This window comes from Epinephelus moara, chromosome 23 (genome assembly GCF_006386435.1).
Source record: "Epinephelus moara isolate mb chromosome 23, YSFRI_EMoa_1.0, whole genome shotgun sequence".
NCBI classification, from domain to species: Eukaryota; Metazoa; Chordata; class Actinopteri; order Perciformes; family Serranidae; genus Epinephelus; species Epinephelus moara.
The window spans coordinates 12,970,230-12,998,122 of NC_065528.1; the positions used below are offsets into that span (position 1 = coordinate 12,970,230).

Here is a 27,893-nt window from a genome sequence, read left to right on the forward strand (position 1 = left end):
ATACAAAAAAAAAAACCCCAAAAAAACAGGTCCGCACACCAGAAACTGCTCTTTTTGGAAATTTTAATCGTATCACCACATGTGACGTTTTGTGCATATTCTTCCTTCTGCAACTTCTACCCAACATCTTATCATCTTATCTTATTTTGTCATCTTGTCTTGCCTTATCTAAGTCTGATGGAGGGCTGGTGCCCGAAACACCACATGTGGTGATGCAATTAAAAATTTCCAAAAGGGGCAGTGTCTTGTGTGCAGACCTGTTTTTGTATTTTTAAATTGGATTAAACCCAAATATCAACCGGTGCTTACGAGGGTCTTCTCACTGGCTGCAGCGACCATCATCTTTTAAAGTGCTCATTCTTCTTCTCACCTGTTCCTTTTCCTTGTCGGACAGCCTAAGTAATGCTTAAAACAGAGGGTTATGGCTGAACTGAGGACACTTGCCACCTCCTTTCAATTTTCTCTACCATTTTAGTGGTGAAAAACAAAACAAAAATTGAAGCATCCAAGTACTGATTTGGACATGGATAACCATGGCAACAATTGAGGGACATGAATATAAGATTCATGGAGAAAATGTCTGAAGAATTTGAAATCAAACAATGCATTGATTTCTAATAGACAGATAGATAGATATTTCTGACATGTCTTAAAGTCTCTATGCCACCCTCTTGCCATCCCATGAGTATTTCTCTAGATCCGCCCCTTGGGGGTGAGGATGGGGGGTAATTGTAATGCTAATTTATCATCTTCATTTGTGCTAATCAACTAATCAGCCGACTTATGTAGGTCTTAGCACTGCTGTGTGTTTGCTGGATAGAGAGTGATAGAGAAAGTAAGGTGAGGTGGAAGGTAGACTATTGCAATCAGGGTCTCTGTAAGTTATGAATGAGTCAAACGCCGCCAGTTGGGCTGCATCACTAGATGCAAAATCAAGTGCTTCCCTACAGTTGACAGCTGCAGATAACCGCACACAATTCTTTGGACAGCTAATGTAATGCTGATAGTAGAGGGTTATGACTGTGCAAAGAACAATGGCCTCATTCATGCCCTACACTGCCCACCTCTTTACAATTTCCTCCACCATTTTAGTGGTGAGAAACAAAACGAGAATCGAAGTATTCAAGTACTGATTTGGACGTTGATTACCATGGAAACAATTGAGGAGTCAAAGCTTTAAAGCACTGAGGTCATCCCTAGTTGACGGGCCACACTGCATCCTATTGCGGGCAAGATTTTTCCCATAGATGTCAAGTTGAGTATCAGTGATGAAAACCATCAGACAACATGTTGTTAAAGTAGACACCCTTTCAACTGTGACATTTTCTTTCCATTTAATTTTTGACCAGACAGAGGCTACTTGAGAGGCAGACACGAGGTGCCTTCAATCCTAAACTTATGTCTGAAGATGTAACGGGGCTTCGCCTTTTACCACAGGCCACATACGTGCATGACACCAAGCACTTGCCTCTGCCTGACCCAAATCTGCCTGAGGCTGCCCAGAGCAGCACTGTCGCACCACATAGTTCTAATCCAAAACTTTTTTTTTTTAAAAAAAGATGATCCCTGGACCGCGCCTCTGTCTGCGGTAAATGAAAACTGATTTCGGTGGCCTGATGTCAGGCGCAGTATATGAACACACATACCTCTCTCACTTTGGCCCATTATGGCTCACCCTGTGGTTTAACCTTAGGATCAATAACTTCAGTCGTCAGGCAGACCGGTGGCCTGTTTGCGGGGAGGTAGAGGACGTTGAGAGGCCGCTGGGGTGTGCGAGAGACACAAGGCTTTATGAATGAATAAAAAGGAAATATGCGACAGTACTCCAGTTCAACTTGTCATTGCCACAGAGACGTTTTAGGCAATATGCCTCCTTTACAAGTATGAAACAGCGACGGTGTCTACTAGCAAAATGGGTACAGTTAAAAAGGAGTTTAGTGGAGGGATTTACCGGGGATCCTCTTTATAACACCACATGTCTAAAAGTGCTGGCTTATTCCAAATCTACTTTAAACCGAATTGTATCTTCTGTCTTCTCGAGCCTGTTTCCTCGGTTGCTGAATATGAAGGATGTGAAGGTGTTTATTCCAAAAGCCAAAGCACTAAAAATTGATTCTGTTACACAACATGTTCACTGGTAATCGCTCAGATCATTCTATCTTAGACAGAGATTACTATCTCAGCCACGGTGCCACGTACATCAAGGAACAGATACAGCTCAATCATTCAGAATTATTCCATTTATCTCCTCCATGGCTGTGGGCTCGAAAATTTCCTCACGATTTACAGCACTTAGGGAGATCATTTTCTACAATAATGTTCTTCATTGAGAGGAAAATGCTCTAATATTTTAACAATTTAAAGATAAATCTTGCCTGACGCTGATTTTCACACAACTATACATTACTGGGGTTACAGATGAGCTGCTCGTATAACTTTAATAGTGACCCGCAGGGCGCCTCAGTTCAAGGGCGGAGATTTTGTTTCAACTTTGGGGGGCATATATGAAACAGGGGAGGTTGAGCGTCCTCTCCAAGGAAATATTCAGCATCAGGCACTTAATTTCCTGCATTCTGGTTATGCTTATGCATGAATTTATGTCTTTCCTGCGTCAATTTAAAGTGGAAATGTCTTTAAATTCGTCAAAATAAAACTCCTTTCATGCTTTCATCGAGGGGGACAAATGCACACGTTCTAAATATCGAAGGAGACATGTACCCTGTGTCATTTCATTTTAGAAAATGAAACCATGAGTAACTTTTGGTTTTCTCACAAAACTCATTATTTTTACCTTAGCCTGTGCTAATAAAGGATTGCCTCGGATCCACCAGAGAATTCCCGCTCCAAGAAACTATTCCATGAACCTGTCAGGCCCTCTATTGCCATGTGACAAATATCTCGGCCAATGAAGAGCAAAATGGGATTTGCTCCGTTGCCTGAATTATTGAAGTGGACAGTGTGAGAAATTCATGGCGCAAAATTCATCCACATTCCCTATGCATAATGTTTTTAATATGTTTCCATTCCCAATCCGCCCTCTCCGCATCCTCATTCCTCATTGCACGAGATCCCCGTGTCACATTATGCAAGAGGGGCTGACACAATGAGGTGTACCACTCCCAAAAATACACTTGTACCAACGTGTTCGGCTATCTAACGGGGCTGGCAGAAGAGGGTGACAGTTTTGTGGCCATTGCCAAAATCACCATCTCTAGCTAGCTAGCGCTCCCACCTTTACCGGTATGGTAATAACTCAGGATGTGTGCTGTCGAGAGGCTGCCTTCAGATAACATACCACCTGCATACACATCTGCACCACCAGGAATAACACACACACACATGTAAACACAGAAACAGACGATCAATCTGTAGCATGACAGAGAGCGGACTAAAAATACATTCGTCCTCTTCCTTTTGTTCTGTAGATGTGATTCACAGTGGAGAGGCTCGTGTTGCACAACCCTTATGTTCTTATGAAGGCATATGTGAGAGGAGATTAAAAGGGGTCTGTTCTCTTTAAGGCCCCTTGTGCACGCCTTTCATTACGCTCATCCCCAAAAGACTGTCACTAATGCAGTCCTTTGAATTCATTTTATCAGTTCGTATTATTAGCCTCACAGCTGGCTTTGACCTTGGCCATTCCCGTAGCCTAAAGTGAGCATATTCTCAGCCCTCCTTTGTATGCCTCTCTACAACCTCCATCTCTCTCGAGTAGATTTCAACATGAACCATAATGAACTTAAATTGCATCTTCTCGCCAAAGAGCAACCAGCAGCTTTTTTCGCCCCCCTCCTGCCCAAAGTTAAAAGCTATTCGGTGTCAAGTTTGAAAGTGAAGAAAATGCAGGCTTAGGGATAAAAACACCTCGGTGTAAAAGCACAACATGATACAGACAAACAACTCGGCAGTGAAGGTCAAAAATATTGCCTTGCCAGTGGACGAGCTCCACAGTGCTGATGGCTTCAATCTAATGAGAGTCCCCTCGCGTTAACACAGCCATGAGCAGCACTTTTTTTATTGTTAGGTGGCCACACAATCCTCTTTTTGACCTCTGTGGAAAAAGGGCTAGCATGCCACAGTAAATTAAAACTCCAAAGCAAGGCTTCGGGACATGTGCCAGTACAAAATCCCGAACCCCCCCCCCCCCTGTCTACCATTTTGGCTGACAGACAATTTTTTTCTTGCCCCTTTCACTATGGCTGGACATTCTCCTACCCCGCAGTAGTCTCACCACGGTGAGGAGAGTGTTTGCCACTGCTTGACCTGAATATTTGCCCAGGGCCGGAGGCGGGGAGGGGATGGCAGGCCATTCCAAGCCACGCTCCTCGAAAAACCGGCACAAAGGAAACCCATGACAGTTCCTAAGTGCCAAACTGCCCGCCCAGGGGGGTATGCACATACAAAGGGAATATTAAGTGCTGTTCTTTTTGCCAGGTTCATACAGCACAGTAAATCCCTTGGTTGCACCATTTGACTTTCATAAGGAGTTTGAGCAGTAAGTGTACTCAACCTCTGTGTGAGGATCTCCCAGTGGACAGGTATGATGTGTATTTATTACGCTAAATTGTGTGTGGAAATCACTGAAACATGAGGCTGAGTCATTAAATCACACTTCATTCATTCAGCTGAATGTCAGCAAACTCAATTAATTACCCTCCACAAAAAAAAAAAGCTGAACCACTCGCGCCACAACGCAGCCATGTCCGCAGGCTGTGCCATCCGTGCAGCATGGCAACAACTGCAGACGCACAGTGCGCCTCTGTGTGATGTGTGTGAATGATGATCGGGATTGAAATCCATCCCGGATTGAACATAAATGGGGCAGAAAACACAATAGAAGGTAAAAGGATCGACATTAGAGGCGCTTGACCTCAATGTTACCCTAAAGCTAGACTCTAGTGCCATCTATTGAGAACCTTTACAAGGAATCAGGATTCTGCACAAACAGAGAAACGCTGCTTTTAATTCGGATTTCTGTCTGCACAGCTTGGTTTCATTTATCCGATTGATCAAGATTGATCAATCGATCATGCTGTGGCGGATGACTTGTTGATGAGGAAAACTGCGGGTGAGGGAAATCACAATGTGCTCCATGCAAATTCACCTGCTTTGGTGCTCTTTAGATTTCTTTCTTATTTTGCATGACTAAAAGAAAAAGAGCCCGATGTGTGGCTGCGATTGCGCCGAAGCGACAGACGCTCTGCATTGGAATTACTGTTGCGGAAAACTTCCCATAAACTACACGGAATGCGGTGGCGCATTAAAATAGTGTCAAAGTGCCGTGGAATTTTGGCTGTGGAGCTCTGAGTGGGTTACCTTCTTTGAGCAGGCGGGAGTGAATGAGGAGAAGGAGAAAGCAGCAGATCGCCGCTCCGGTCAGTGCCCACGCAACTCTGAGCAGCTGCATCCTGGCGTAGGAAGGTTTGTGGCGGACCGAGACAGCCGTGCAGCGGGAGAGACACACACTCCACCTCAGCTCACAGACACGCGCTGACTCATATTCTGTTGGCCGTGTAATTCTGCATTCATCCCTTTCATGCAAAAAAAGAATCCTCACTTGATAGTCCGGTTTGGATGTGGTCAAATAAAAAGAGAGGGCTGGTGATTCCGTGCAACAACAACACACAAAAAATATGCGCTCTTGATCTTGATTCGCCGCCGGTGCGTCAGAGTGGCTCCAAACAGCAGGGCGATTAACCCCCGATCACCGTCTGAAGGGCTGACATGCTTCCACGTCTCCTTCTTGTGTGTCTTCAGGAGTGTATCGTCGGTGCCTCGCGCACGACAGGTTCGGCAGAGCGGGCTGCGCCCCTCGGTGCGTCTCCGTCTTCGAGTGCGCACGGCGGTCCACGGCGATGCGGCGCGCAGATGATGATCACCGCTCTCCGCTGCATGTTACGCACATCTCTCCCACTGCTGGGGAGGCAGAGGCAAACACTGACAACCTAGTCGCCTCGCAGCCCCTCTCGTTTTCCCTCCCTCCTTCCTTCTCTCTCGCGCTTTCTCTCCCTCTCTCCTCTATCTCTCCACTATGTTGCTCCGTTGTTCCGTCACTTTCCCCCTCTCCTCCTCCCTCTCCTCCTCCCTCTATTCCCCTCACTCCAATGCAACTCTCGCCATTTACGCACGGGGAACCGCCAGCTTCATGCGTCTCCTGGATAATCCCTCCTCTTCTTTATGTGCGCCTCGCACCTCTTGAAAACATTTTTGTTCCAGATCACACTGGAAAGCAATTTACCCCTGACTTTTTTTTTTTCTTCTTTGAGGGCAAATTGAATCCAACTGAGCAAAGACCCGGCTGCGCAGGTTCCTTCCATCCAGTTTGTTCTCCCATCAGATAATCTATACAGATCAAAGCAGTCGCAGGCACGAATACCGGCACATCTCCCTCTCCATCTATCCCAGTGTGTGTTCCTCATACCAGATCGCCTGTTTTTTTCTCTCTGCTTAGCTCCAGGTTACGTCACAACTCCCCCAAATAATCTCCTCCAGCTACAAAGCATGAGCTAGTGCTGCTGTGAAAGGATGTTTCAGCTGATAAGTGAGCAAACGGTGGGCTGCAGGTGATCATCAGGCAAACTTTGAGAGAGTGTTTCATGTTCAACCCCAACTCTACTTATATAGCACATTTAAAACCACAAGCGTAAACTCAACGTGCTTAAGATACATCATACATGGCAAACACAAAATATCATAAGATAATAAAGTATTACTTATATAAAACAAGCAGGACATGATAAAAACAAAATAAGGTGTTATTATCATTATTCTTAAAAAAGGGGGGATAATAACAACAATACTAATTCCTAAAACATAAAAATACACTTTTATACCTAACTAAAAGCTTGCAAAAAAGAAGTTTTTAGTTCGCTTTTAAAAGAGAACACTGTTGTAGCAGACCGTAGTTCATGTGGAAACGAATTCCAGACAGTAAGACCATAACGACTAACAACACCATGAGCTGATTAAGGGCGCATTCACACCAGGATAGTCCGGGGAATGCCGAAAAATGTCACACCTTCATTTGGTTCGGTTCACTTTCACACTGCACTTTTTAAAGCAGACCAAACCGCGTGGACAACGTTACACAGTTACAACAGCTGCTCATTTGGGGGCCGAATGGCCCTAAACGACCACTGACCAGGAAGAAAAAAAGAATGAGGAAGAAGAAAACCCAGCTCATCGATTGGCCAGGACTGAAGATGTTTTTTTCTACCCAAAATGCACTGCGCTCTACGTCACTTCCTCTCTTTGGTTCGCTGGATAGTCAGTTTGCATTTCCCACTGTAAGCAAACAGCACCAGGGTTCACTTGAAAGGGAGCTGAGACCCCCAGTTTTCAAGCGGACCAGAGATCGCTTGTTTGGTCCGCACCAGAATTCAAATGAGCGTTCACACCACTCCAAATGAACCAAACTATTCGTGGAAGCAGACCAGGGTTCGTTTAAAGCGGACCAAATAGCTCCAGTGTGAATGTGTCCTTAGAGTTGATTTAAGGTATAGTGAGTATGTAACCGGTGGACCCTAGTGATGTCTGTGTGTAGATGTGTAGACATAAAGAGGCCCAGACCGTGGATATCTCCATTAATTCTTCTCCTGCAAGTGGCAAAAACACAATCCTCCTTCTTACACAACTATACAAACTCAAGCCCCTCTCCGACGGAACACAACAGCAAAAGGGCGGCCATGTTACATTCAAATAAGCACAATAAAACACAGAAAACATGCCTGACAACAGGTGGCAAAAACAAAATCCTCTGTCAAACACAACCACACAAACTCCAGCCTCTACACAAATTAAGTGACACAACATTTTGTTAGCATAAAATGAATTTATAAACAGCTTAACAGTGCTAAAACACAAAAATTACCACAAGAGCAATGTTGCTTACCTCTCCCACGGAGCAAAACTGCAAAAGGGGAGAGGTAAGGCGGGAGACACCCCTTTTTAGGTGGGGTACCTCCAAAGGTGAACGTAGGGTAGAGAAACTGAGGCCATGTTTACACAAAAACGATCCACTGAAATCGGAACCATTTCTCATTTTCATTTTGAAAGAAGTTCCACGTTCAGGCAACAATGTTTTGATAACAATCGCCGTGCACACGGATCCTTGAAAATGACCAAAAATACTGTAGTATACATGCCAGGCCAGTAGTTGGCGGTGTGACTTTGTAATGACACAACATGCGCCTGTGCACATGTGTACACATATTACTGCTGCACAATTGACCCTGTTACAAGTAGACCTTTATGTGATGATGGAAGGGATGTCTCTGGTGGGTACTCTGTGAGCATGTTAGCAATGTAGGAAGGACCCAAACCATTACAAGATTTAAAAACAATGAGAAGTACTTTAAAATCAGACATTACTTTGATAAAAATATTAGAACTACAGAAGAAAAAGGACTGAGCCTGATTAGGATATTCATCGATGCATATGAGGGTAATATTATCAGAAAGCTGATTTCCAGGATTTATTCATCTTTACAGTTGGATAAGGGTCTGTCCACATTGTACGTTAAAAATCACAGTGGGAGAAAGAAGCTAACATGAAGATAACCGAAGACGATTGGCTGAACATACTGTATGTAAGACACAAACTACCACGTCAAGCTTAGATTTGTGGACGGTATTCATCTGGAAAAACACTTCAATGTTCTTTCTTACTCCCTCAATTAAAAAATCACAAAGCAACAAACCTGAGCATAGTCAGTGTTGGAGAATGTGTGGTAACATGTCTGCTGGGCCTAAAACTTCCTCTTACTGGGTAAATGTGGTGACAGAGATCAGATCAATAATGACTTTAGAGCTGGATTTTAACTTCAGTGTGATGTATTTGGGAAATGAGCCAACAAATACTACTAGCAGGTTCCAAAAAAGCAATATCCAGGAAATGGTTGAGAAAAGAGTCTCAAACAACCTCTGAATGGACAGAAATTGTTACGGAAACTTAGGTTATGGAACAACTGCCTTTTTCCCTGAAACATGCCACCGAAAAATGTGAACAATATTGGGAAAAAAATGGAAATCTTATTTGACTTCGAAGTGATCTAATTTGTCCCCCTTGGCGTGGGGACATGCAGGATGGATTGTGGTTCATGGATGACTGGAGGGGCTCTGGATTGCCAAGGGTCAAGGTTGGGGATCATGGGGACCTTTGTGGTCTTGAGAGACGATCATGGACGCAAAGGACCCGTCAGTGGCACTGCAGTGTAACTTTGCTTCTTCTTATTTTCTGTTTTGCTCAATGTTGAGCATTTCACCTTTGCCTGTGATGTCCCTGCCTGTTGTTGTTGGTTTTGTCTGCTTTTTTCTTCTTGTAAACACGAATACAAATTAAGTTGGGAGCCAGTGAAGAGAAGATAAAACAGTAGTTATGTGGTCGGACCTTTTAGTTTTTGTAAAACTCTGGCTGCTGCATTCTGGATAAAATTAAAAGCCTGTCATAAAGATCCAGAGATATGCTGATTTTAGGTGGATTTCCTGCACCTCGTCCCTAGATACTGCAAACAAAAGAGGAAATGTGCACCTCCATATTAGCCGAGCCTCCTGGTTATTGAAACAAGCAATAGTCTTTGGGTCGCCTAGCCCGAGGCCCATTTTCCAAGAATATTCAACACACCCTGAAACCTATTACACATGTAGCCTAAAATTTCATCATATTACAAACATAAAGAATTGATGCCGCTGCAAATTCCTAATAAGCCTCTCCTGCTCTGCTCTCAGTCTGATGTTTTTAAAAAGGATATCTTGATCCTGTAAGTGAAAGCAGTGGCGCTGGATGAAGACCAATATCGACCGGCAAAAACAATAGCTTGTGTAATCTCCCCCCTCCCGCTGAGCGCTACACAGCCATTGTTTCTTTTTTATGTATATTCTATGTCTCACATGATGTTCATTTATGTGGTTGCTCAGTCGTTTGGAAGAGACGGGTCAGTTTGCACGCAATAACCCATATGGCTGCTCAAGTGATCGCAGCATTTGAAAGCAGCGTTTCCTCCTTGGGCGACTGGTGAGTTTTTATCCCTGCGTCTGTGTATTTATAATTGAATCAGAATGACATGGTTGGACGACTGACGGTGCCACTCAAACCAGAAAACTGTCATTGCAGTGTCAATAAGGTTGGCCCCTGCAGCTACTCGCACTAATTAGCTGATAACAGTCTCTGTTGGCTGGCATGCATGCCAGACTGTGTGTGTCTGCGTGCATGCTCCGAATGTCTGTTGGCATGTCGCTATGTGTGTGTCGTGTTTGCATGGATGTGTTGGAGAAAGTCTTTTTTTTTTCGTCTTTCCTGACACCTCCCTGCCTCCTCTCTCCAGCGCTGCGATCCATCTATCCACTGCATGGAAAGCAATTAACAGAGACTTGACCTCTACAAGGATTTGGGGTTGGGAAGAGTGTATGTGTGCTTGTGACTGTGTGTGGGCGTGTGTGTGTGTAACATTGTCATCTGCTGAGCTTACATGTATACGACTTCTATACTCACCGGAAGAGCTGCGAACTAAATATAACTCTGTGCATGTACGTGAAGCCTAATTAGGAAACAGTTGGAAACACTGAGACAGGAATGATACAGCTTGATATGCCGGTGGAGCCAATTACAACTATTCACAAGGTTGCCATCTTTATGCACCTCTCTGTGACTTCTCGCCTGATGCACTTAAACATACAGTAAAGTAGTCCCAAAGCGCTTGAACCGTATGTACAACGTTTGGGATGGAATAACACCAATTTAAGGTGGCAACAGCAATTTGTGTATCTGTGTGGAAATATCTACAACATGAGAAGAAAGCAGCTTTGCAGCTTCTACACCTACCAGTAATTAGGGCTTTTCTGTTAAGTTATTTATAAACTAGAAATGTGCGGATCAACATTCACCTCACTCTTTAGTCAGCTGTAGTGTTGCTTGGCACGAACAACCTCCACAAGCAGAGCACCCGCGGCTCAGTATAGGGAGTGGAGTGGGGAGAGAACACGGTGAAATTTGCTGGAATTCAGCATCTATGTTTTTTTCTTATAGGTCAAGTGTCACCATGAATTTTCAGCAAAGACAAAGCACGAAAAAGACAAGCATTGATTTTTTTCGTGTATGTTGTGCATGAAGCAGATTCACATCAGCCTATACGCCTCAAAGACTTGTGTTTTGTTGACAATGACTTCACTTCCTCATCATTTTTGCATGTGTAATAATAACAATAATAATAAATGTAAAATCAACCAATTGTTTTCCTTTGAAGGGATAATTTTTAATATATTTTATTTGATAGGGACGATGCAATTTAACATAGTTCACTGAGTTTATAGCTATTGCTAATTTTCAACTCTTGTCCCTAATTGCGCTTTTACATATCGGACTAAAATGTTATTAAGTTTAAAACATCATACAACCACAATACACCATAAACCTGAAGGCACAATAAAATACTTAAACTACAATCCACCAAAACACTTACACTAACATTCAACAATATATGTTCAGCAATATGGTGTCACAGTTCCCTCAATATGGTGGACTTGAGTACGGAAGCCCTTAGAGACAAAATGAAACTTTTTTAAAAATATATTTTTGCAGGTAAAAGAGGAAAAACAGACAAAAAACAGTCTGGTCAAATGAGAGTTGATTTTAAAGGTTGATAAAATAATGCTGGTTTCAAACTCAAAATAAATAAATAAGTAAATAATAAATGAAAGAAAAAAACTGACAGTGTCGCAAATGAACTGAGCATCTAAGTCAAAGTAACATATAACAAAATAAATATACAAATCTGGAAGTGAACATGAAGCTAACTGTACGCAACACATTCTCACTCCCGACCTCGTCACATATTGATGTTTGGTCATGGATCTTCCATGTACAGATACGACGTGAAAGGTACCCTGCCTGTTACATGCATTGTCTTCTTTCAAAATACACTTACAAAATATGAAAATGACTACAAAGCATCATCATTTTATGTCATGCATGAACAAATATGTTTTCCTCTTTCAGCACTGGACAAACAATAATACTAAACAACAAAAGAATACAGTAATTTGCAAAATGCGTCCCTTTCCTGTTCTTTTTTTTGGCACTGGATAGCTTTTCCCTTGTTCCAATGCTCTCCACATACACTCCAATCCACCATACCCATCAATACTCAAACAATGCTCGAACTGTGATGATCACTCACTGATGAACACACTGAGGTGAACTGCATTGCCAGGATCAGAGATAGTGCCCTACTATAGAGCTACCATCGGCATTAGATCTTTGTATAGTTTTTCCCATATATCTGATATCTCTGAATTTGAAAAACAATAAAGGGGGTGGGCCATAATCCCCTAAAATAATAAAATCACAATATTTCAGGGTATTTTTGTGATAACAATATTCTTGACAATATGGCAAATTAGGGAAAAATATATATTTTATTAGTAATTTGAGAACATATAACTGCAACAAAATAAGTAATATAGTTCTACATGTCAATCTAACAGTTTGGTTTATGACAAAATCACTTGAAGACACCGACTCTAGTGTGCACACGGTGAGAGAGGAGAGGGAGAGACGCTGTGCTGCTGCCAGAGGAGCTGCTGAATGTGTTCCCTCTGAGCGGTAACTCGCTAAAAGAGTCTGAGAGTCTGTGGAGTTGGTAATGGTAATGGTAATTATTTCACTTTCAGCCATGCTTGTTGGTGCTGTGGGTAACGGTAAGATGACAATGTCAACAAGAGGAAATATCGTACATCACACTGCAGTGCATTGCATCACATCGTATCATATCGTATCGTATTTTCATGTGATATTTAAAATTATAGCGGTATTATCGTGAACAGGATGATATGGCACACCCGTCCCCCACTGTCCTTTTGTTTACCAAAATGTCATTCAAACACTAAGTAATGTACGGTATGTCTTACATAGTGATGTTACCTTTATATGGAGGAAACTGGGCCCCAGACAGGTCTGGCCCTCTGATGTCTAAAACATGTCATCAGTTCAAAATCACTTTTATAAGCAATTCTCCTAAAATTACTAAGAGGTATGAAGATAAGTATGGTTTCTGAGCTGTTAAAGACGGTTTGTGTCTCCAGGACCCAAAACAATTAAACTTTATGTTACCTGTATAATTACGTGACGGGTTACAATATAAATATTTGTATGTAAGTGTTTTATATCCCTCGTTTGTCTCTGAACTTTCATCACAAAGCACACACAGGGGCTCATTGCACCGCTGCCTTGGGGACCAACTATTCTGTCTAGACATGATTATAAATCCCTGTTAGATGTTTGCTTGCATTTTTTCTAACCCCTTTTTTATATTACAAGGGGATAGCAGAATGTTTTGAGATATGTTTTGGAGCACTGTGGAATTCTTTCTTCTTTTTTTTTCTCGTAAATTATTAAACCATTTCCTTCCCCTCTATCCTCACACCACCCACCTACAGTGCTGCCACGTCTCCTCTCTCACTTTCTCCTCCTCTATACCGCCACCCCCTCACCGCTGCTTTTCCTTGCCAGGAGCCAGGAGAGGCGTTACTTGCTTTGTCCTCTGTGCAGGTCACTGGCTGTGTGCCAGAGAGAGCCCATGCCAATAAAAGCCATGAGTAATGGCCTAAAACTTCTACATTCGCTGTGTTTCCCATTATTTCCCATGGCCAATAAATCTGAGGGAGGGCTTAATCAAAGGGAAAAGCTGGAACATACGGCTCATGTCCAGCAGGGTGTCCAACACAAAGATTCTTACAGTTTAATCAGAGATAAAAGTTGAGGTGGCAGCCACCAATATGGCTTCCCTGGTGACCCACTTTGTCTTCTGACAGGTGGAGCCATTATTGTTTGGGCAGATGAACACACTTCTGCTGTCTGTCATGAAACAATGGCTGCCTCTGTGCCTCTGGGATGAGGTAGACTCTAAATAAAGTCCTTTAAGAACCTAATAGACGGATAATTGAATAAACGTTTCATCATCCATGAATTACTCAGTGGAGAGTCCAAGTACCACAGCTGGTCTGGATAGTCAGTAGCTACACAACCATCCAACAGAATCAAGTAGACAGATATTACACTGTGCAGAATTTTAATTTGCACCCCTTAACTTTATAAGGATCAGACATTTTTTGTAATCCAAATACATCTTCTCCACCCATATGTTTTGAGGTTCAATACATTTCTTGATATGGTGTAACTGTTGTGTAACAAGCTGATTCTTCCTAATAAGGTGAGACTGACTGACAAAAAATCATCATATTAATAAGTTAAACCCAAAATAACTGATTTGTTTTGCCACTTGGTGGCACCAGAAACAAGCTATGAACAGAGCATTGCCATGTTATCACCATTACAGTTGACATAGCAGACTTGCTAATATACAGTTGCCTATCTTTACATCCCACAGATACAGAGCAACATTAGCAATGTTGCTAAACTTCCCCTTTCTGTCGTGTGGTGCTGGGCAGGTGATGTACAGTTGGGTTTTTGGAGATTTTTTTAATGACTATAGCTGCTACTGGAGAGAACGCTGTAAAAACTAAACTGTAAGAGTGAACCGAAACATTATGAAAATAGCTGAAAGATGCTAAAAAGCAAAGCTTTGTGGAGTTGGGTGATAATGGGGTGAAATAATGGTCGTAGCCACCATGATGTTGTGAAGCCTTGAGTTTGACTTTTTACTGTTGCAACCTGTGATTTTTTTTAGCCAGAAGTGGCCATGTTTGGACGAGAGCCTGAGGCTAACACTAAAATTAGCTGCTAGCTTGGTTAGCACAGTGCATTTACAGTCTTTGGTTAACTGTGATAATGCTAATGCTAATTTTCGGTAGTGAAAAAAAGGTTTAATAGCATTGAAACAAAATGTATTTACCTAAAAAAAAAAAAAAATAGACATCTGAGAAGATCTCATGAAGATCCAGCTGGCAGCCCCAGTTCTAAAAAAGTTGGAAGGCTGATTACAAATCTCTTTGACATATAGTTAATTGAATACAGTTCACTGATAACCTTTGTTGTTGTTTTGTGAACATACACTCATTCTGAATTTGATGCCTGCATGTTCATAAAAAGTTGGGACGGGGGTAACTAGAAAATTGTAAGTTGTGGGATGCTCTAAAAACACCTGTCTGGAACATTCCACAGGTAAACAGGTTAATTGGTAACAAGTGATAGTATCATTACTGGATGTAGAGTGCTCCTGGGATGGTGTGGCGCTGTAGGCCGATGCGGAAGTTAGCATTGCCCTGGTTCCCTCGTCAAAAAGCCTATGGAGATTTTACCAATGGATTTTGGATTATTGCTAAAATAAGCTCTGTGGCAAACAAACACTTAACCATAAAATGGTTATTACGTATACAGTAAATTATTTGATGGTTACATTATTTAACCAACATTGTCACCATGGTACGAATTTGTCAACTATGGGCACCCAACTGTCACTCAAAGCAGCTACAACCTCAATTATACATAATTTTAAGCCTTAAAAACATTTACATGGGTGAGTTATATCATAATTCACCCCGTGTACAGTTGTCATGAATGTTGAAATTAGCCATAGATACAAAACCGTTTTTTGGTACCAGGCTGTAAACATGTTTATTTCTGCTTTAAAATGTAACATTTTTGGCACTTTCGCACTGGTTTCATTATTCAATCCCAATGGCTGCCACTTGGTGATAATTCTCTGGGGGTTCATCACCATGAGCAATCCCTTTCACATAACGCTTAGTCATTTTGTCTATTGTTGGTATAAATAATGTCAATTAGAGCAGCTTTAAGCGTCAGTGCTCTTGACATTTTTCATAATAGAAACATCAAGTTACAGATTTGACATATAAGTAAGCCGGTTGAAGACAGCGGCAAAGCGTCAGAGATTGTCTGAGTTTTCAGAAACGAGACTTTGACTTGTGTCTACCTAAAGATAGCAACACACATTCACAGACAAGTGTAGATGGCAAAAAATGGCGGCCCACGGTCAATACACTTGTCAAGTTTCTGCTTTCCTTTACATCATTTCCAGAAGAATCTGCTCACAGCTACTGTGGATACGTAGAGATATCATGGATCAATCATCCTCCAAGAGAGGCCTCTTGCTGCCAGTCACACTTCTCACTATCAAACACAATTTCACTTGCAGACGTTAAAATCACCTGAGTGAAGTAATCCATCACAGCAAACACAAAGTGCCAGTTTGGCTTTGAAAGACGTTCCGTTTAATCAGTATTTCCTTGTGCTTAAATTGAGTGTTCTCTTATGGCATTGTGTTTCTTTTTGCTTACTGTCAATCACCTGACACCCACAGGAAAGAAACAAAGCGTCTGCCAGGAAATAATCCATCAAAAACACGTCACCTAAGACATCTGTCACATTCATGTCTTTGTATTTACGAAATATTTGTTAGCTGGGACGTCAGGTAATTTTCCACATCATAAAGTTTTGTGTGATTTTAGTGACTATGTCTAATTTCACACATTATATAACGCAAAGTGGCAAGAGGAAATCTAAAGATAGAAAAATATGAGCTACCAGTGTCATTTATGGCTCATTCGTTTTAAATGACGGGCGTATTATTAGAATTAAAGAAAAGACAAATTACTTTTATGAAACTTAATTCTTTTCTGTTCTTGGGGAACAGGTATTGTACCTATTCTAAAAAGGTTGAAATTTTGATAGAACAGACATTATGGAGGTGTCTTTCAAGGTTTTTCAGCCTGAGGAAAAAAAAAGTGCAAAAGGACGTGAAATACAAGAGGCCTTTCACATCTGCCCTGTTTGGTTCGGTTCAATGAAACTCAAGTTCGTTTGCCCCCTAAGTGCGGTTCGTTTGGGCAGGTATGAACACAGCAGTCACACTCAGGTGCACACCAAAACAATTGGGCTGAGACCTTCTTGAAGAGGTGGTCTCAATCTGGTTACAGACCAACTGTGGTGCAGTTCGTTTGTGGTGAGAACGTGTTCCGACCTCGATCTGAACCAACTGCAGTCACATGACGCATTGTTTGGGTTAAACATGAGCATGTTACAGTCCTGGAGGATTATTAATGTGCACCTCCTCCTGTACTGCCTTAATATGCACATTCAGCACAACCAATGCATCAAAACATTGTTTTCTAGTTGGAGCCGCGCCTCATTTTCAAACTGTATAGTTTGACTAACGAGAACAATGACAGCAATACAGTACAGTACACCAGCGCTAAAATCAACCTGAGTAGTTGTCCCTCTATTGTGACATTAGAAAGTGTCGCATTTATCTTGCAAGTGTACTCTTCTTCAACGTTTTGTTTACTTCCTGAATTTTTACTGCATGGAAATTCTGACCAATCAAGAGCAGCTTTCTCACATAGGGCATTTTATCTGGTCCACTTGTAAATGCTGCCGTGAGAACACGAACCAACTCTAGGCAATTATGCAACTTTGTACCTAAATCAGTCCCTGATTCAGACCAAAGCAAGACAACTCTAGGTCTGAAAGCACCCCTAGTCTTGTATTCCATTTACTCAGTGAACTTAAGCACCACTTTCCAAAGTGCTAAGTATTTATAGGTGGTGAAGTTTTAATGTTTTGTGATGTAAATGTCTCACCTTTTATCATACTACTGTAGGCTTTGGTGGCAAACAACCAGCTAGCTGCGTAAGCATGTGGTAACATGATACCAACTGACCACCCTGGTCAGCTAACATTAGCCTAGGTCACCCTTCACTGTGCATCACCTGGGTCTGGTGGGAGCTCGCTAGTGGTGGCACTCATTCTGAATTACTGCTGACAATATTGTCCTGGTGGTTGGGAGGTGTTGCTGCGGAAACTTGGTGACTGCCTTCCCGTCTCCTCGGAGGTAGCTCCGGTGAGTAAGCAACTTCATTTTGAGCAACAAACCCCCTTTCGCATTATTAGCTTTGTTAGCACCACTAGCCGTGGTGACACTGCTAACCATAGTTAACCATGCTTAAGGGGGGTTGCGGCTAAAAATTGATCCACTTACTAACCAGAGCAACCTGGGGGAGAATGATGGGTGGGTGCAATGATTCCACAGCAACGCTGTTGGGTTGGGACGGTATTAGTGGTAATCACTGAATAGCGGCGCTGCTAGCTAGCTCTCACCAGACCCTCATAGTGCATAGTGCAGTGAACTGAACAGTAGCAAAATAAGTCTTTAGACTGACAAGCTTAACTGTTAAAATATGTCCTCTGCGGTTAACCAATTAACTGTAGATCTTTGGCACATTTTACAAAAAGACTACGTCCAGAATCTGTATGTCAAGAATTCTGAGGAAAATGTCACACCGTTTGATATGATTTCACTCTTTTTTAGAACCATGAAAGAGTTTTTTTCTGTTTGGATGTATGGCCCATGAGAAGATTGTTATTTCAATAATTTAATACAGGATGACATATTCATACATTTCAATCTTAACATCTTAAATACTTAATTGAAGCAGTGTCACTCACACTGACTTAAGCAACAAAGTTATTATACTATTCATTATTAACTCTACACACAGAGAGCGCACATTTAATTAGGTCTTATTATAGGAAATGCAATATATCGAGCTGACAAACACCAGATAGACTCATCCTCTCGAGTCTCTCACTAAGCTTCTTACATTTCCTGTAGCCTGAGAAAAACAAACAAGCACCCACATGCACCCACCCGGGAGCTTCCTCTCCATTTAGCCTCCGTTTGCCTGATCTCCATTCATCCATCATCCCTCTGCATCCAAGGCTCACCTTGCCCGTTTCCATTTTTTACAAGTTAAGTGCTGCAGTAATGCGGAGAATAATTGACATAATAGGCTCTATTAAGTTTACTTTGATATTAATTATTAATTTTCTTTCCATCAGTTTCTACCTGCCAAGTATCACAGTGTTGAAGCAACTGCTTTGTCAGCGATGTGAATCCATGGCATTGGTGTCATCAGAGGTATTGCAGTGAGCAAATGAAAAATAAAACCAAGCTGACTCACTGTAACAAAAAAAAAACAAAAAAAGTCAAGTTATTTTCTTAGAGTAGTAGAAGAAGTTTCTTGTGCAAGTCTCAAGCTTCAACACAAGTGACTGCTTTCTGACAACATATAATCTTTAGCCCCGTGGTGCTCTTAACCTATATTTATCTGCATCCAAAGTGGCACTGTTAAAAGCACGCACAATTAGCTATTAGCATTTCCTGTTTGCAATGTATAAACAACTATTAATGGATTACTTGGATGCTGAAGAAAACTTAAACACCCTAAGATTCTAAAGTTCTTGAGTTGAAAGGAGCGTATTTTTCTGTGATTTCTAAGCAGATTTATGGACATTTATTCCCACTGGACAAAGGAGACGTTGAAATTCCCAGAAAATGTGTCTACACAGAATCTAAAAATATGTTTATCATGTTTGAGATGACTCAGAAAGTGTGATTTTTAGTGCAAATTGCAGAAGTACCTCGAATAATAACACTGCAATCGCCCTTTACGATTGATAAAGGAAAGAGCAGTCAACCATGCCAACCCTTCAACAACCTTCTATCTTCTCATTTAAAGTCACTTTGTCGGGGTCTTTTTATACATGCCTTGTCCCATGAATGGTTTTCTGGGATCAAAAATAAAATGTCATACATTCGATCAGAGGTGGCACCAAGTCACTGTTTTTCAAGTCACAAGTAAGTCTTTGCATTGAAGTCCCAAGTCAAACTGACAAGTCCCAAATACTAATCTTTGAGTTTCAAGTCTTAAACAAGTACATTTGCAGTTAATTAAAATAACAGCAACTTGACTTAATCATAAGAGAGTGGCGCTGACAGTGCACTTTTATAGCATAAAGCACAATTAACCAGTGCCACAACCGAATGAAGTTTCTGTCTGTGGCACACTTGTTTTAATCTTTGGGCTTGGAGGAGGGTATCAAGCATTTTCAAGTCAAAAGGCTCAAGTCCGACTGAAGTGACAACTAACTGGTGTTAAAGTCCAGGTCAAGTTGCAAGTCTTTTTTGAATTTTTTCAAGTTTGGTCTAAAGTCATCAAATTTGTCTCAGTCCAAGTTATCTAACTCGAGTCCACATATATGCCTTTTAGCACCAATCCATGTCCAGATGTGGCTGTTATCTAAACAGCAAAAAGTGCAAAGATCAGAAACAACATCTTATGTAGGATCAGACGTTATTTTACTGACTTTGAAATTAATATATACTCAGAGATCAAGATATACAACAACTGGAACTTCCAAGTGAGTATAATGTAGAGATATGAATATCTTGAACTTAGTATACAAATGCAAATTAAAATTAAAAGGTATGAAGGTGTAAATAATGAGTTACCCCAACTTAAGGCACAATTCTGAGGACAAATCTGAGGTCAAAATCTAGGAAATCAAGTTACATCACCTAAAGCCCCTTTACTACTGGGCAAAAAACCCACCAACACCATGGGAAAGGTCAGCCTGTTCTTAATCTGAAGTTGTCAAATACTGCCGCTTTGTCAGTGATTTCTGCATCAGACACTGATGCCAAAAGCCACCTTTGGTGGTGTTATGATACGCTGCCAAGCAACGTGGGTTTGTAGCACAGCCGGACAGAACCTTTTATGGTATTATGATACGTTGCAATTCGGCCGGATGGCATCTGTCACAGCAGTATGATACATGGACAGGTGGCGTTGGTTCATAATGCAGCCGGATGGCACCTGTTGCAGTGGTATGATACACCACAGGACAGTGTCAGTTTAAAAGAGTGCCGGTAACAACGTAATAGAAGGAGCTGGAAGGTCCCTATAGGACGGGCAGGAGAGTTGGTGGATGGGTCAAACAAACCCTGGACTATCACCTGGGAGTCTGGTGTTCGCTGCCTGTATAAATGTAATTCCAAACCATGATGTCTTTTTCTAAACCTAACCATGTGCTTTTGTTTATGTCCTGGCATTGTTTGTTGCATCCAGGAACATCAACAGCAGATGCACGAGGATACCAAGTGCATAATATGTAGACGTGAATGTCCACTGACAAAGCGGCGATATGTGACGACTTGGGATGTTAGAAAGGTTACAATCAGCAGTTACTCCTGGGACAAATAACTCTGCAGTAGTTACAGGTATTTATCGGCTCTGGCTGCGATCGGCAGTGATGAAAATACAACACCCAGGTGAATGCCAATTTTAGCCCCTTTGCCGGCACAATGCAATAACATGCTGCAACAAAATACCTTCTATCTCCGTCCAAGCAGTCCTCGAACATCTTTCAAAATTTAGTTGGCAACGTGTTTGAAAAGAGACCGAAAAAGTAAAAGATATAAAAAATAAGTAACCAGCCTCCATGCTGCTTTCTGCTGTTTACTAACCTGTTTACCAACCTGTTTACCAGCACGTTGGAGATGTCAAACGTGACGCACCAGAAAAAAATAAAAACCATAAAGACATACTCATCTACTGCAGAGCCCTGTACACAGCTCTGCTCTACTGTCAATGGAAGAGAAGTCTATTTCTTACTTTTAGCAGGTTTTCCTGCATTTAAAAAACCCACAGACACGTTCTTATTTGGGTGGGAAAGGGTATAACTCAAAATGTTATAGAGGTTTGTCACCTTGAAATGCTTGGATTTCTCCAGTCCTTTTTCTCAGTGTGTCTTTAGAAAAATGCATTACCCTTTACATACTGTTTTGCAAATAAACAAACTTTGTACAGATAACAATAAACGCAGACACAGATCAAATGGGGCCCCAAATGGACAGCTAATAAAGAAATCATCTCTGGCTGTGCAGCACTCTCCTGCTGCCAGTTTATCTGCCATCTCAGTGGACAAAAGACAAATACAAGCTACAGCATTGATAATTAAATATTTACCAAGAAGTCTCAGCAACATCAAACACAAGTGTATCTACTGTTTCCATTGTCTCCGGGGAGAGGTGTGGTTAATGATACCAAGAGGACAAAGTACGAGTCTATAAGTCCCCAAATAACCAGAAATCTCAATCACAATGACACATGAGAGCAAAATAAACCAAACTATAAACTGGACCAGCTGCGCCTATTTGCTCCTGCCTCTAATCCTTGCTTACTTTTGCCAGGTTTGTAAAGATTTATCTTTAAAATATGGGGGAACAAAGATTGTGAACAACGTCTTTGAGATTGCAATCTTTGCAAAACAAGTTTGTTGAAATGGAGGGAGTGTGAAAACTTGTCAGCACTCCTTCCTGTGAATCCATTTCACATATCACAGCCTGAACTGGTCGGAAAATTAGGTAATATCTGTAAGATTCAGGTATCCTCAGTACACTGAGAGACCTTAAATCTCTTATTTTCTGAGCAGACTTTGGAATGAAATGTCTTTAATGTTTTCCTTGCTGATAACACAGCAAAGATATGCTTAAAAATAAAACATTTAAAGTGGTGGAACAGAATTTATGATGCCTTATATATCGATTAAATGTGTTTTTCCAATTAGTGTCAAACCAAACTGCAATACAAACATCGTTATTATTTCCTTTTCTTCTACTTTTATAGCCAAAATTTGCCTTCACTGACAGATTGCCTTGATTATGGAGTCCACAAAAGCGACTCGCATCAGTGTCAACATCTCACTGGGGCTGGTTTCAGCTCACGTTCAATACAAGCAATCCAGGAAGAAAGCTGACTCCATTATTTAAATATTGATCAACTTTTGTAATGAGGATGTCATAGTCAATCTGTTAAGGAGTAATTAAAAATCGATATCCTATCAACTTTAAATGAACCACAGTTTCTATTTTATTCTGAATCGACTGAAAGAGGGTTAATTGACCCGAGTCTCAATTTTCATACCAATCTTCTGTGTATGGAACATCCTCGCTGGTGTTAAATGTGGTTAAAATCTCCTGCTGGCACACTCGGGAGCAGATCACTGAGCATCACAGACCATCGGGAGGGGAGATACAAAGGAAAAAGCTTTCAAGAGGAATGTTTGGTCTCCTGTACGAGCTCTCAGCATACAGAGGAGCTCCTCTGAGAGCAAACAGGTGAACAAAACCAGAGACTGAGCACACAAGACAAGCAGGAAAAGATATGTATGGAAATGAGAGAGGAGGTAGACAGTAGAGAAGGAAAATGGGTGAAACACTGATCCAGGTGATAACATGTCTCTTTAAAAATGACTCAGGACAGGAGACAGGCACAGACAGGCACTTCTGAAGCTCACTAATTAACACTGTTATATGCTGCTATTTTTAAACCTGTACAAAAAAACAAAGTGTAAAAACAACAAGTTGTGCTTGGGAAACTTTGCTGATATTGAACCAGCTGTGTGTCATCGCAGTGTGTGCAGATGAATGTTGTTTGACTTCCCACGGTGATCCCTGCCCGTCCGTCAGCAGAGGTCCAGGTGCTGGCAGCAGCACGGGGGCGAAGCCAAACACCGTTCATCTGCACACACTGCGATGCCACACAGCTGGTTCAATATCAGCAAAGTTTCCCTTTATATTCATTGTCTTCTGTGGCGATCAGCAGTGATGTGGTGGTTCACTTTTACACTGTGATCTGTAGCCTATAGTTCGGCTTTAGCTTCTAACTATCTTTGTCTTTTTAACCTGTTGTTGCCGCTGAGTCAGTTTGACATCCTGGATATATCCTTCAAACACAGACTGTAGACCCCTCTGTCTGCTTCTCTCTGGAATCACTCTTTCATTTTTCCAAAAATATGATAATATTTCTTCAGGGAGTGCAGTTAGTTACAGTGTGGGCTCCATGCTTACCATGACAAAGGGGCGGGGCTTAGCAAAGGGTCAGTTTTCCAAGTTTTTCCTCCCCATGTTTGGGTACAGCTAGCAAAAATTCTAAGCTGAATTAGGGCTGAAAATTTTCCTGAAAATGACATCACGATATTTTTCGGCTATATCTCTTTGTCTAAGTCTCCATGACTTTTTTTAATTTTTTTTAATTATATTAAAACAATGAGCTTTTTGCTCAATAATGATCAATAATGTGGATATAACAACTAAGTGGGTCAAGGCAAGCGTTAAAACAAATAGAAAAGTCTGGTAAGTTTATAATTATGCCTTTAAAATGAAGGAAAAACACCATTTATGCCATATCACAATATGTACAACAATATCCAAAAACTAAGGCGATATAGAGTCTCATGTCTCGATAATGATATTTTATCTTTACATTGCCCAGCTGAAGCTTAATTAATGTAAAAATCACCTGACACCTAATTTGGCCTAAAAGCCAGCCTTTCAGTAATATTTAAAATATTGCAAAACAGCCAACAGAACACAGAGCAAAGGTAGAGGCGGCACACTCCGAAATATTCACACAAAGCAAACTATACACTGAGTATCCGCACCAACTGATCAGCTCTTTTCAGCCCTCTGTGATCAGGACATTAAAGGGTTACTCCAGTGGTTTACTACCGTATTATAATAAAGCTAGGGGACTTGTGAGAAGTATATGTAAAACATGATGGTAAAAAATTAAGCAGCAGAGGCTATTAGTCCCAACATAGTCCTATTTCATTACCCTGATGACATCATCAGGGATTTTCCCCACAGACATTATTACAGCACTGTGTAGTACTGTAGTACTTAATGTATTTATTATTAATCATAAGTATTTAATTCATATTGCATGGCTGGTTATCATATATTATATGACCTATCAGGGTTAGCAAACACAGTGCCTAGGGGTGCTGCGAAAAAAAGACTGGTTCTCACAAGAACGGCCCACCAGGAAAATTCCTGAACTTCCCGATAGCCAGTCCATTCCAGCTGACGAGTGCTCTTGCTTTGTTAACGTTAATTAGTAAATTTTAGAGGTGCATGCCACGTATAAATCAGTCTATGGTAAACAGAACTAACAGAACTACAAATAGAACATTTGGGGCGACTGTGGCTCAGAGGTAGAGCGAGTCGTCCACCCATTGGAAGATCATTGGTTTATCCTTTGCTCCTCCAGTCCATATGTCAAAGTATCCTTAGGCAAGATACTGAACCCCAAATTGCTCCTGATGGCTGTTCCATTGGTGTGTGAGTGTGTATCAATGGTTACTGAGTGGCAGGTAGCATCTTGTATAGTAGCCTCGGACACAAGTGAGAGAATGTGTGTGTGAGTGGGTGAATGTGACATGTAGTGCAAAAGCGCTTTGAGTGGTCTGAAGGCTAGAAAAACGCTATACAAGTGCAGTCCATTTACTATTTACCATTGGTACCATGTCAGCATAGCTTGTCAGGAAAGGGGCGAAATTATACTCCAAATTTAGGAGAATTTTGGATAACTGACATGGCCACTTTCAAATGGCTCCATTGAACTCTCACCTCAAGAAATCTGAATGTAAATGGATTCTATGGGTACCCACGAGTCCCCCTAAACTTGAAACTAGACTAGAAAGGCGCTATACAAGTGCAGGGCTACCCAGAGCTTTACAATCTGTTACACAGACAATATTTTACACTGAAAAAACAATGTCTAAAGGAGATCAGCTCCAAAGTTGAATGCTATGGCACTGGTTATGATCACTTAGCAACGTGCCCATGTATCTTTGATAGTTTACACAAGAGCAGCACCCAGCACCCGATCCTGGGTTTTTCAGGCAGTAAAAGACGCTGTGTATGAGCCCTCAGTCAGCGCCAGGCTTGCACTTGCTTTCAGTCTCTATGCTAAGCTAAGCTAGGCTAAGCTGAACACCTGGTGCCTGTAGCTTTACATTTATTGTACAGACATGAGACGAGTAACAAGCTTCTGGTCTAACTTCTGTTGTATTTCTCTAAGCATGTTTCCCCAAATATTGAATTACTCCTTTAAATAGCCAGTCCATATCGTCTATAGGATCGGTACCTTTACACATGACATTGCTTGCATCCTGATATGTTCATTAAAATGCCTTTTTTGTTAGTGCCAATATGTAACCACTGCATACGTGCCTCCCAGTACATGCATATTGATCATGTAAATGGTGCGGTAATGACACTTGTGATAGATTAAATCTAAATATTAAAGGAAATATGTCAACCATGTACTGTACTTTTCATGCTCAGTGGGTCATTTACCGCACACTTCCTTTATATTTCCGTGCAGCTTTAAGTCCATTGTAAATGAGTGATGCACAGCAGACTCTGTGTAAACCTGCTGCCGGATGACAAGCAATACAACGGAAATTGAAAAGCAGCAGTAGCTTTAAAGCGGGAGAGGCTGTGGCCTCTCTGGCCAAAACAAAATTCAATTGTGAAAATAGAGTAGATGATGATAATATTTGGTAGCAGCATTGTCTGGCAAAAAAAAGCAGCCTTGTCTCTCTGTGGCTGTAACCTTGAGTCACCCTGGCATGCCTGCATTCATCCGGGAGGAAAAAAAAAAGAAAGGCAATTGAAAAGAAATGTGATTATTAGACGGGGGCATGTTGTAGAGAGGAAGCAGAGAAATGGAGGCAGAGTGGAGTAAGAGAGGTATCGAGAAACAAACACTGAAAAACTAATTTTTGTGTTTTGGGGCATGAGGACGACAGGGAGTAAAGTGTATGGAGTGACATGAAGGGTGAGATGATTCACAATTTTGCAGCAACGCTTGAGCAGAGAGTCAGACACTAACACAGTCTGTCTGTCACCACAGGCAGCTGATGGACACACATTATTGGATCCACATACCACCTCTTTGCTCAGCTGCAGTTCTCCACTGTAGACACACGGCATTCGGTTTAGCAGTCAGGGATTGTTTGGGGATAAAGGCACACACACAGTGAGCTCAATATTAAACGGCGAGAGGAAAACTAATAAGCTTTTATGTTTTTTTATGCTTACTTTTGTGTATAGCGTGTTTTCTGTTTGCTGTGCTGATGGCCTAATGCACCATTCGTTCTTGCTTTTTGGGATAGAAAAAAGTATACAGGTATGCATCACATTGTTTGTTCAATGAAATGCAGATTTAATGCAGTTTTGTCCTGAGGATAGCAAATACATTTAATTGACAGCCTGTTTCAGCTAATTTACCACAAAATACCAGTATTTAAACCTACATTAACTGATTTTTTTGGCCACTTTTTAAGTTTATATGGCAAACTGTTGCTTATTTACACATCCAATAGATATTGTACGACATTATCATACATTTGGAATTGTGTTTGGGCCACCAGCCAAATGTATGTCTAATATTAACTTAACTTTTAGCTCTGTTTTTGGTCTCAACCAGCTCTAAATATCAGGCGCGTTTGCTACTAAATGCTCCACTGTGTTAAGGGACGAGTACTATATTGGTACCAGTTCCTGACTAGTTTGGAACAAAATTGTTGATAAGCTCCTGGAAAAATGGCGCCGCTATCCCTTTTCACGTAACATTATTTCATTTGAACAAAGTCGGCATTTTAAAATTCCTAACTGTCCCCTTACAATAATGAAACTACTGGAATCAGGCGATGACGTCTGACATTGCATAACTGTGTGTTTATATTCTGTGCTCTATAGACGAGGCTGACAGGGACAACATTTTTCAGAGAACCTGACCAAATTCACCCGATTTATTTCAAAAACAAGAAAAGAAGGCAATGAGCAACAATGGCAGAAATGACTCAACAAATTTGCAAGAATTTAGTTATAAAAAAAAATTAAACAAAAAAAAAAAAAGTTTAAAAAAACAAAGGAAAGTTAAAAAAACACACAAGGAAAAGTGCTTCAAAATTATTATTTTTTTTTAATTCTGTGACATAATTTTAAAATGAAACAATACTTATTATAAATATTTTTTTTTCTTTTCTCCCTTGTCTTTTTCTTTAAAAAAATAATTTTCTGAATCTATTACTTTTTTTTGCAATTTGCTGGACATTTCTTTTCAAGTTGCTAATTGCCTATTTTTTACCATGTTTTTGAAAGAAATCACACCAATTTGCTCAGAGTTGAAAGGTTTAAGTACTTGTGAAAGGTGTAATTAAAGTGCTGGAGCTCCAAGTTTCAAGGGCTAAATACAATTTGTGATAAAAGGTTGTTGCTTGCACAGGG

The 27,893-nt window shown here is 41.1% G+C and overlaps 1 protein-coding gene across 3 annotated transcripts in view; it reads right to left on the reverse strand.

Annotated features, from left to right (window-relative positions):
* tafa5a (TAFA chemokine like family member 5a) overlaps positions 1–27,893 on the reverse strand; it is a 212,822-nt gene that overhangs the window by 132,844 nt on the left and 52,085 nt on the right. The window contains exon 1 of one of the 3 annotated variants that reach the window (XM_050036703.1): positions 5,317–6,090. The exons of the other annotated variants lie outside the window; for them this stretch is intronic. Within the exon in view, the coding sequence (XP_049892660.1) occupies positions 5,317–5,407 (91 nt within the window). The 5' untranslated portion in view covers positions 5,408–6,090. Of the gene's footprint in view, positions 1–5,316; positions 6,091–27,893 lie in introns of those variants that run through there. 3 annotated transcript variants of the gene reach the window in all.